General features: G+C 42.4%; 1 protein-coding gene and 1 long non-coding RNA gene across 2 annotated transcripts; one reads left to right on the forward strand and one right to left on the reverse strand.

Moving 5' to 3' along the window:
- Positions 1 to 177: 177 nt before the first annotated feature.
- Positions 178 to 4450, reverse strand: LOC102296950. The gene is made up of 4 exons (XR_317004.3): positions 4058 to 4450; positions 2852 to 2957; positions 2259 to 2663; positions 178 to 1281 (listed from the first exon to the last, which is right to left on the reverse strand). It is a non-coding gene; the product is annotated as an uncharacterized LOC102296950 (long non-coding RNA).
- A 2113-nt stretch (positions 4451 to 6563) lies between these two features.
- On the forward strand, positions 6564 to 10439 carry nat15 (N-acetyltransferase 15 (GCN5-related, putative); the record flags this gene model as incomplete). The annotated part of the gene is given in 7 exon segments (XM_005941802.3): positions 6564 to 6928; positions 7472 to 7587; positions 7790 to 7919; positions 8787 to 8883; positions 9673 to 9907; positions 10044 to 10209; positions 10302 to 10439. Coding segments are annotated over 5 exon segments (729 nt in total). The 3' UTR covers positions 10201 to 10209; positions 10302 to 10439.
- Between the last annotated feature and the right edge of the window lie 1124 nt (positions 10440 to 11563).

The raw sequence follows: 11563 nt of genomic DNA on the forward strand, positions 1-11563 counted from the left end.
TCTGTAATGGAATACATTTTAAAAGTAACCTTCCCAACACTGATTATTGATCAAATAATAATGCAGGGCTTTCAAAGCAGCATGTTAACTGATGAACAACGCTGGCTGCTTTTATTCAGAGCAGTGATTCACGTCACTGTCGGTCAAATCTTTGTGTGAACAACTAAAGCTGTCAGATGAATGTGGTGCATAAAACGGGACATTATTTCCTTCTGACGTCGGATGCAGTCTAAGTAGAGAGCATTAGTGTGATAAAGTACAAGCATGTAAACACTGTGCAGCACTGGACTACTTTCCACCTCTACACTGATGGTAGACGATGAGTTTGACTGCCAGCACTTCAACTTCATCAAATCTGTATAATTAATATGTGTTCCTCAAACATGAGGAGCTACAAGTCAGAGAGCTTTACTGTTTCACTGACCATCAGTACAAACTGAAGTTATAAACAGGATTTTATTTTTAACCTATGGAAAAACACTGGAAGATCATTACATGTGACATGTTGTAGCTACATTGCACCGCCTAAACACGAAAGAAGCCAAGTCGTTCCAAAATGTTGCATCGTGTCATAATACATGATGTTAACACACGGTCCAATAGTACAACTCAACCAAACTTTAAACACTGCTAAAAATACAGTTTTACTGCAGTACTATATGTACAGATGTGTTGATTCCATGCAACAACAACAAAAGAAAGAAAGAAAAAATACAGTGAATACAAAAAATATACAATTTAAGATTCAAAAAGTTACCTTAGTATCAGATTTCTTTCAACTATAAATACTAAACTGCTGGGGGGGAGGGGGGGGGCACTTTTTCCTTTAAGCAGCTAATCAATTACTTAAGAGAAGCAGTCAGTTTAATAAGCAGTTAAAAGCAGTTTTAGCTTTCACTTGGTGATCTGATTACTTTCTGGATGTTTTACTACTGGTCAGGTTCAATTGATGGGAGATCTGAATGCACACCTCAATCAGTGGGACATTAAAACTGTTCAAAGTTAAAAACGCAAGTGACCAAATGTTCACTGTGACACTTCAGAAATTACAGATACTGCAGATCACAGAAAAGAAAGAAAAGAAAAGTAGACATTTGAGTTCTAGGAACCCCCCAACTCCCGGTTTTTCCTGTCTGTGGGTGACTCCATGGACTTTTAATGAGCCTCTGAGGAGAAACATCTTCCAAGTTCTTCTCAGTACTTCAGTTGGGGCCCGCTGTGAAGAAGCCGGTAAAGAACAGTGGCTACTACAGCGCTGCATGCATCTGCTTCAGTCTGCAACTAAAACAAAGACAAAGTACGTTAGGGTTGTCTGTGTCATTTTATGCTGGGAATAGTTCACTGGTGATACAGAGTCTAAGACAAGAGGTTAAATTCCTGGTACTCTCCCACTTTACTTAACTTCTAGGATGAGAGGTGAAACATCTTCACAAACCAAAGAAGTCAAATTGCCTTCATTTCAAAACCAACCGTGACCTGGTTGACTGAGAACCTACGCAGACATTACAACACAGAGCACGTCGCTCTCACACTGCAGGCCTACTTGTTGTTTGTAGAGTATTTAAAAGTAGAATGGGAGGCAGCAATCAGCTCCCAGTTTGGATTTGGCAGACAGACACCCTCTCTACTTTTAAGATCACACTTAAAACTTGTACTTTTTCTACCTTAGACTTATAGTTAAGGGCTAACCTGATCCAGCCCCAACGTAATAATGTGAAGCTCCAAGAAAAAGAACAAAAACAGGGCCCCAGCTGAAGAGCTAACTAGTGATAGTGAAAACAACACTTTCGCTCAGAGCCACTGGCAGCACACGGAGTTTAAAGTAGGTTCATGAGACAATCCAGTGTCATGGCAGCTTTGGAAAATGTGAATGAGGTCATAAACTGTGTTTAACAGATCTCCTCTATGATACGTATTACAGAAGCACGATGCAAGAGCAAAGAGTGGGACTTTACTGAAGGAGGGGAACAAAGAAAATCATCTCAGCAAGCCACACAATTTGAGGGGAGCTGTCCAACAGCCAAAATTAGTCTGGCAGAAAAGACAGTTTTGAAGAGTATGCAGTGGCTGCGTAACCTTTATCCTGTGTGGATCTCTTTGCAGCGGTTTAATCACACTTTTCAGATTTGAATGGTCTCTAAACTGGTTTTATGCTTTCCCCACACTGGTCACAGGACCATCTTAATCTGTGTGTGTTCTTCTAGCGTTGCTGGCTGGCTAAGAGTCTGTCCACAAAAGGTCACAGCAAAATGTCTTACTCCCAGAGTGGGACAGCTGATGTTTCCTCAAGCTTGGCAGCCAGGTAAAAGCCAGCCCGCACTCGTCACATACGTGTGGTTTAATTCCACTGTGGAGGAGTCGATGCCTTTCCAAGATGCTCATCTGATTGAAAGTCTTCCCACAGTGGGCTCACACGTGTACGGTCTGAGCCCACTGTGGATGACGCGATGCCTTTTTAAGCTGCTGCTCCGACAAAAAGAAGTCCCGCACTCGTCACAGCGATACAGTTTTACATCTGCGTGGATCCGTTTGTGTACTGTGAGGCGACTCTTGGTAGCAAAAGTCCTTTCACACTGATCGCAAGTGTGGGATTCATCTCCACTGGTCGTTGGGCGAGCATCCTCGGCCTCCTGAGAGCATTCCCCGCCCGGGTCCGTTTGTCCCTATAGCGACAAAGACACAGCTGTCATGGAGCAAGCTTAATGAGTTAAACCATGTGCAGACGTGTTAGTGCCTCCATAGGATTTAAGTTCTACTGAAAATGTTTTATTATTGTTGCGTGCTGTGCAAAGAGCGAGCCAAGTATGCTGTTTGTCTGTTACTTCATCACGTCTTTGTGTTGCTGTCTCACCATTTGTAAATAAGCCATTTTTTGCCTTCTTCAGTGGCTGAGCTGGACTAAGATGGCCGACAGCGTTCCTCTGCTCTTCCGTCGCACTCTTTTCACCTCCCAACACCTGTGGAAAAACTGATTTTAATTGGGCCAGTTTCACAGACAAGGCTTGAGCCTAGTCCCAGAATAAAACGCACATTAATGACATTTTACAAAGATTTAGCCTGTTCTGGATTAAATCAAGATGACTGCAAGATGTAGGATTAAAAACCAGTAAGGACAGCGCCACTGAGCAGGGAAGTCACTCGGATCAGTGAGGAAATGCTACGTTCTGATGAAGAGGATCAGCTTTCTGGGACTCCCTTACCTTGATGATTGCGCGTGCCAGGAGGCAGCTTTAACATTTCTTTCCCCACATTCGTTGTCAGTGTGGACAATATACGATATCTAAATGAACTGCACAGAAACCAAAAGAGTCCCGCCGCACAAATACTGGATTTGTTAACTGAACTAATGTTTTGATTAAAAGCTTCTCAGCATCTGGAATTCTACGATCTTCAGAAGAGCTGGACGTCATGTCCCTGACAAGCATCAAGATGCTGATGCTGAGGATGTAGGAGGCGAAGAACTGGATTAAATTTGACTTCCTGGTTGTGTGCAATCACTAAATTAAAAAGGCAGACACTTGCGTGTTGGCAAGGTCCGACTCAACTTCAGGATTTTGCACACAAGCGAGAAAAACAGCAGATGAGTCACAGCAACTCCATATATTCAGACAAACAACATGTTTGCAACGTAGTGATGGTGACTCTCTGCAGTTACAAAACATAGCTCACAGTCTGCTTTATTAATTCTGTCATTGCAGCTGCTGCTGTACTGGATACAGCCGAGCTCTGTCGTTCCCATCACACTGACCTGTCTTTCTCATTTCTCACTCAGGAAATCCACAGATCCCCGAGTGTGAACTTCAACTGCTGTTACAGATGTCTTATCTTCTTTACGACATCCCTCTGACTTCTTCTCTTATTATTTAGAAAGCATTCGTTAATTTCAGGTTCTGGCATTAACCATGATGGCAAACAAGGAGACTACCATGCAGTCATAGTAAAGCTGTGAGTTGATTCTGTGGTCTTTTCTCCAAAGACACCTGAGTTACAAATATTCAAGAGGTAAACTAATCTAAACATGCAAAAGAACTCCAGCAAACGTAAACTGGGTGTTTACCTTAGAAGGATCTCAGGCCCACCAACTCAGAGAAGCTCTGCTGTGAAGCAGCTTCGAATCCCAGAGAGATCTTTGGTGGATGAACTGCTGTGCTCACTGATGATTATGGAGAACAGGTGTGCCAACAGGTTAGCACCGTGAAGGAGCCTCTTAAAGGAGCTACGTTAAAAAACTGGAGAAAACAGTCAGAACATGCAAGTACACAGAATTGAAACAGTAAACTAAAAACTCAGTCCCCTTGAGGCTAATATGTGGAAACAGGAAATAGTTGTCAGCACTGAAGCTCCAGGTATAAATGATGTAAATCACTGGAGAAATACCAGCTTTCTGGGTTTTAATGTCAAAAGGTCATTAATGGCTCTATAAACCTGGATTGACCTGACTGATCTAGGCTCTAAGGATCTAGGCTCCCTCCTTCTTTACCAGACATTCAAATTACTTTGTAATCTCTTGAGTAGCATCTCCATGATGAGCAGACAGGCAATTAAAAGTCTTGATATTGCTAATTGCTAATCTAAGACTGCCATACAAACGTTAACATAATAACCATTCCTCCCAGTAACCATTCCTCGCAGGTGCTCAGGGACCTTGTGGGTTAGAGTTCTGGTTTCAGCCAGATCATATACTGGAAACTCCAAAGTGCTGTGACATGAAATCCTTATTTGAGCAAATGTTTTCCGTGAGGGTTATAAACATGCAGAATTCCTCACCAGTAGAACTCAAACTGGACCCAGACGGTTTCAGTTTGAAGGAATTATTATTGCTGCATCTGTGTCTATACATTGATGTGTTTGACTTTTGTGTTTTTAATGTGCATTTTACAGATAATGTATGTTATTGACATGTCTTTGTTTAAAAGCCCAACTAGGAGACAACAGTGCAAACGACCTTTGAATCTAAATGCTTGAAATGGTTGCAGTTACATTCTCATCACTATAATAAAAGTAAAACATACATAAAAATAAAAGGAGACATACAACTGCAGTACTTGTGTCTTTCTGACTAATTATTTAATCTGACTTGGTTTTCGTGCTACTGCAGTACCAGCAGATAACCACCAGAGGGCGCGCTGACATTATGTGACCGACTGAATGTGCACGTGGCCATTTTTCATTTCTGTCTTTTAGATGGGTTTCTGACTGTTTTTTTAAAGTCCACTTGTTTTTGTTGATGATAGTCAAATTTCTCTCTGACCCTGCTTCTGCTGGAGGCTTCTTCCTGTTAAGGGGAATTTTTTCCTTCCCACTGTCGCCAAGTGCTTGCTTAAAGGAGGTTGTCTAAATGTTGGGTGGATTCCACTGAAGAATATCCTCCTCAGGCTTGGCTGACATTGTTTTAACTGCAGACCTGTGATTGTTCTGACTTTGTGTTTATCTAATATACTCTAATAAATGCATGAAAATTCTGCCTGAAGGATACCTGATGGAACTAGACTGTGCACCCTCTGAAACACAGTGGATCTTAGTTATGAGGTTGGTAAGGCTGAATGGGACAATCCCATTCTTGCTAATGACATGACACATATGACACAAAACAATATAGATATAGTCCAAAGTATTCACCAATCCAAATCATTGAATTCAGGTGTTCCAGTCACTTTCATGGCCACACGTATATAAAAAGTCACCAAATTTCTGCAATTTTCTTCAGATTAGGTCAAGAACAGTGTGAGGCTTCATGGAATGGGTTTCCGGGGCTGAGCAGCTGCATCCAAGCCTTACATCACCAAGCACAACCTAAAGCGTCAGCTGCAGTGGTGTAAAGCACACCCCTGGACTCTAGAGCAGTGAAGACCTGTTCTCTGGAATAACCAATCACACTTCTGAGTCTGGCAATCTGATGGATAAGTCTGGGTTTGGCGGTTGCCGTTTGGTGGAGGGGAATTACGGTGTGCAGTTGTTTTTCAAGACCTGGGCTTGGCCCCTTTGTTCCAGTGAGAGGAACTCTTAATGCTTCAGCATTTTTGGACAATTTCATACCCCCAACTTAGTGGGAACAGTTTGGAGATGGTCCCTTCTTGTTCCAACATGACTACGAACCAGTTCATATCAACAAATGTATTTTGTTTGGGGCATGAAATCATCATCAGTGAATCGGGGCTATACAGACCTTACCTTGGCTTTATCTTTGACAACATGTCCACTCTTACCGGTTTCTTTTTTCTTACTCTCCTAACTTTAACTTGATAACATTTCAGGTTAAGTGTGTTTTGAATCTGCACACTGATATGTGTCATGAAATGAACTCCTCGCCTTCATTCAGCCAGAGCAAGTCTTATTTATCAATGATAAGCAGCGCCTCTGTGCTGTGCCATACTGCAAATGTTCGCGCCGGTCTGATAGCAAGTAAATACAGGGCCAGTACTGCCGATAGTACTGATACTTCAGAAAACATTTTAATGTCCAGTAAACCACTGTTGTCTTTACTTTCCGCAATAATTTGTTAATGCAACGAAAACACAAATGAATCCATGTTTTTAAGATAAAAAACAAACAAACAAACAAACTGAATTTAATTCATTTTTTTCTCATCCCATTTCTTTATGGAGGAGTCACTCCTGTAGAACACACTTCTGTCCAGCAGGTGGCGACAAATCGCCAACGGACTGAACAGAACAAGGAAACGCCTTAGAAGTGACGTCACTCGTGTAGCAGCCACAAACAGGAAGAAAACATCCAGCTGTTATCAAAGCACGGAGAGCTCTGGTTAGCGTAGCAACCCTTGTAGCAGTGGCTCCGTAATGAAACGGCTTTGAGAGTCGGGAATAAACCAGTGCTTTATCATGCTGTGTCCGCAGTGGTGACTGTATCGAGTGACACTCAAGGAATTTAATTGTGTTCGGCTTTCCTCCGGTCCGAGTGTAGAAACAAGGTACGTTAGCTTAGCATCAGAGCGCTAGCTAGCGGCAGCTAACACTAGCCTGTGTGCTGTACGCTGAAATGTGGTTAAACCTGCGGACACAAGAGTGACACTGTTGATACCACGGGCAGCATGCTCCGTTTCTGCCGGGATGTTACGTAAATAAAGAAATAACATCACTGTTTTCGTATTTACAAGAACTTGAGAGGTTTGTGTACACGACTGCTAATGGTCACTTCACTTTTTATGGGCAACCTTATTTGATGCCTATTACATATTTGCGTTTAATTTTCTGGGGCTTTTTACGTCATAATTGCGTTTCATTCTGCTGGTCCGTTTATATGTGTGTCATTCTAACCTTTATAAATGTCAGTAATGCGTGTTAATTGTGCGAGGGCTTACCTGACTTCTCTTTGTTATCTAGAACTGCACAATAGCAGAGGTCCGCATGCCTCAGTGTTAGTCAGTACCTTGTACTTAATTGTAAAGGGTGTTTTTTTTAGTCTGCTTTTGCAGTCTCACCATCTCTCCTGTGCACTCTGTTGGAACCTGCAGGTGTGAATGAGTGACGTGGTGCCTCCCACAGCCCTCAGTGAAGTCCAGCTCCGCTTCCTTTGCCACGATGACATAGAGAACGTTAAGCTGCTCTGTGGTGATTGGTTCCCAATCGAGTAAGTTATCATACTGAGAGTGTCATTGGCCGAGATTTGTGTGTATAGGAACTGTCTTTGTTTCATTGTTATTGACTGGCATAAATGGACTCCTGTTAACTGAATGCCCAGTGAGCTAACAAGTAGCGGCCCATAAGTTAAGCAGACCTTCTGGAGTCTGAGTAATAGTCTGATATGAGACCTGTCTGACGTTTGGTTCCAGGTACCCAGACTCATGGTATCAGGACATCACCTCCAACAAGAAGTTCTTCTCCCTCGCTGCCACCTACAGAGGAGGCATCGTGGGAATGATTGTGGCCGAGATCAAAGGTCGGACCAAAGTACACAAAGAGGTAAGAGGTTCAGTTTGGATGTGCCATCTCTTGCTCAGAAAGTGTAACATGTTGTCAGTCCAGTCAAAGGTGCAGTATAATATTTTTAATGTTTTGCAGCAGCAGCTAGAAAGAGACACGTTCTTAATGTGGATTTCCTCCAAAATATGACATTGTGTTCTCTGGACATAGTGTCACTGAGTGTGTGAATGTCTGCTGCTGCTTAGAGATGTCATAAGTAGATCACTGACATAGTCGACTGTTTTTAGTGCACTGCTTTGGCAAAAAGGATACCTTTGGTAAAGATAGGTTCATTAGCCCGAAATATAGGAGAAGAGGGTAATGAGAAAGAAACTGATGAAAGAAGAGCTGTAACTTGTGGTCTTTTTTTAATTTTGTGTAAACGAAGTGCAATGGATTTGATTTTGCTTTGATCGGGATCAATGTTATCTTGTTTGAATGAGTTTAGACTATAAGCTCCAAACTTGAATGTGCAGTATGCAAATTTCTGGCATGTTTTCAATGTGACATTTCCAACATCTGAGAAATCGGTACAAAAAGTGGCAAATGTAGATTTACAAAACACTGGAATTCGACTGACTCCATTTAACAAATGTCTAAACGTTGCTTCTCTCACTTTAGCATGTAAGGTGTTCTTAATCTGACATTTTTTCCGTTGGTACAGGATTTGCATTTTATAAACTGCCGTGCCTGTGGTTAATCTCCCTGGGCAAAGATCTCGATGGGCGGAGAGAAAGTTTAGAGTATGGACGATTAACTTAAGATAACAAAGCTTGAAGAAGTGTCGTTTTTATTCTGTCACCCACTGTGGACGTTGAAATAATCAACTTGTGTATATGTCTGTTTCTTTCTATGTATGCGTGTTAGGATGGAGACATCCTGGCCTCCAGTTTCCCCGTGGACACACAGGTAGCCTACATCCTCAGCCTGGGAGTGGTCAAAGAGTTCAGGAAACATGGCATAGGTAAACAGACACACTGTTTGCAGTTGTGGCTAAAACCAAAGGCTTTATGTACGAGACAAACACAGCCTCTAGGTCTGAAATGTGAAGCCAGGGCACGAGTGCCTTAAACCTGATGGTCAGAAAATGCAATGAATAATTTCCCTTTAAACTAATCTGGGGTTATACAACCTCCATGCCATTTAGGCTGAGGAAGTCCAGTTTATACAATTTTATTTGTGTTTTGTTACATTTTAACATTTTTTGGCTTACTAGCTTTTTTTACGTGTACTAGAACAGTCCTCTTTTTTTTTTTTTCCTTCTTTATCTTCTTTCACCACCACTAGCCAGGGCAGATGGCCCCGCCCCTTCTTGAAGCTTCTGCTGGAGGTCTCTTCCTGTTAAAAGGGAGTTTTTCCTTCCCACAGTCATAGATGCTGCTTATGGGGGATTATCAGATTGTTGGATTTGGGTCTTTACCTTACAATATAAAGCCACCTCAGGTGACTGTTATGAGTTGGCACTATATAAATTACATTTAATTGAATTGAAAAGTACGTAAAGAAAACACATCCAGTAACATCTCGAAGTCACAACACCAAGATGAGGCAAAAACTGTTCAGAACTAATTTAACACCCTTTATTCAGTTAGCAAGAATCTGAACGAATCGCGGGTTAGACACTGTCTCATCAAAGACATTAATGATTTGATCTGTTGAGTCACATGTTGGAACTACGCTCAAAACTCATCTGCTGTGAGACTTGATGTAAATTTGATGTTGCAGTACATTAATATTGATTGAAACGATTCAGGCTCACTGCTGCTGGACAGTTTGAAGGAGCACATATCGACGACAGCCCAGGACCACTGTAAGGCAATCTACCTACACGTTCTCACCACGAACAACACTGCCATCAACTTCTACGAGAACAGGGACTTCAGGCAGCACCACTACCTACCCTACTACTACTCCATCCGAGGCGTCCTCAAAGATGGATTCACATATGTGCTCTACATCAACGGGGGTCATCCACCCTGGACAATATTATATCCTTTTTTGGAAGCAGGAAAATACTTCACTTACTCACTGTTATTTCATTTCCTCTGGGCCATACTTGTCCAGATGTTGCAGGAGAAAAAGTAAATGTTGCATTGTTTCTTTTTCCTTGACTTCCTGTCCCACTGATTATATCCAGCACATCGGTTCAACCCTGGCCAGCCTGAGCCCCTGCTCCATCCCTCAGAGGCTGTACCGACAGGCCCAGTCCCTGCTGCGCTCGCTGCTCCCCTGGTCCAATATCGCCTCCAAGACCGGCATCCAGTACAGCAGAACAATGTGACACAGCATGGTGAGTGGGGCTTATGGTGACACATGTCACCCACATTATTAAATATTAAATTAATTCATCTGACTGGTTTTGTTTTCCTTTCTATTTTTCAGTCACACAGATGTTCCCGTCAGTCTTCCCCTGTACACGCCGAGATGTACACGCACACTCACATTCTCCTACAGCTTTCCACACCCTGTGTGACACACAGGACCTCAGGTTCAACCTGCATTTGACCGTTCACATATTTCAGCGCCCACTGATTTACAGGGTTTGTTTCACTGCAGGGTCATGAAATGTGCAGTGTTGTTTTCACACTGACAGACAGTGGGAGTTATGGTTACAAACCACTGTTTTCTTGATTTAATCAGATCCTCTACTCGCCCATATATACATATCACACTGTCCCATTTGTGCTCCAGCTGTAATCTGAGTGTAGCCGAGCGGTGGCAGCCTCCCTTAGAGGCCAGGCAGCAGCGCGGAGTGGAGGACCTGCTTCAGATACGTCAACCCTGATGCACAAACGGCAAACACAGGTTGTATTTTTGATGTGGAAAGGGTGTAACACACACACTGGGAACCAAACAGAGACTACAGGTTCAGCCGATCGTCCTGCCTCCCTTCATCCTGTCCACCACTGTCAGAGACTATGTACACTGTTTGTATATTATATATACTAAGATAATATATACATTGCTCTCAATATGTGTGTCTATTCTATGCTGTTAGTAGGACTAGCTGGAAGATAACCCATCCCTGTCTCTTTTACGAGTATACACTGAATCGGGAAGTAGATGAGAATAAAGGTGATTATAGAAAGGAAACTTTGAGGGACAGTTCAGTCAGATTTATTTCATTTTTCTTCACAACATTCATGAAATTGGCACTCTGTTGTAATTGTAATGGTAACGTACGGTCACATTTCTAAGCAAACAAAAAAAGGACTCTGCATCGTTTCTCTTGTATGATCCAGATGGGAATGAGAGAGAGTAGCTTGGGTGCTTATTTTAGGGGTTTTTTAATGTAACTGGCTGCAGCCCAGTTGGTCTGTGACGTTGCTGCTAATGTAGAGAAATGTTTGTTCAGATTTTTTTCTTTTTTTAATTTGTCCCAGGTTAAATTTTTATGTCGGCCTGTAGAAGAGCTGAAGAAAAACATCGTCCACCACACGTGCCTGCATGCATGCAGGTGTGTACGTATAAGCACACAGAGTCCCAAAATTAGAACCTAGCAAGTGCCAAAGTTTGGGGGTGAAAGACAAATATCGCTGATTAATGTTGTCAGAAAGCAGCGGTGAGGTTTCTTCATTTTGTTAGAGCTCCGTTGGACTTTACACAAAACCTGCTCCGCTGTATCAGAGAGCAACAATGTTTGA

The sequence above is a fragment of the Haplochromis burtoni genome, unplaced genomic scaffold (genome assembly GCF_018398535.1).
Source record: "Haplochromis burtoni strain Fernald_Lab_line unplaced genomic scaffold, NCSU_Asbu1 Contig_312, whole genome shotgun sequence".
NCBI lineage: Eukaryota > Metazoa > Chordata > Actinopteri > Cichliformes > Cichlidae > Haplochromis > Haplochromis burtoni.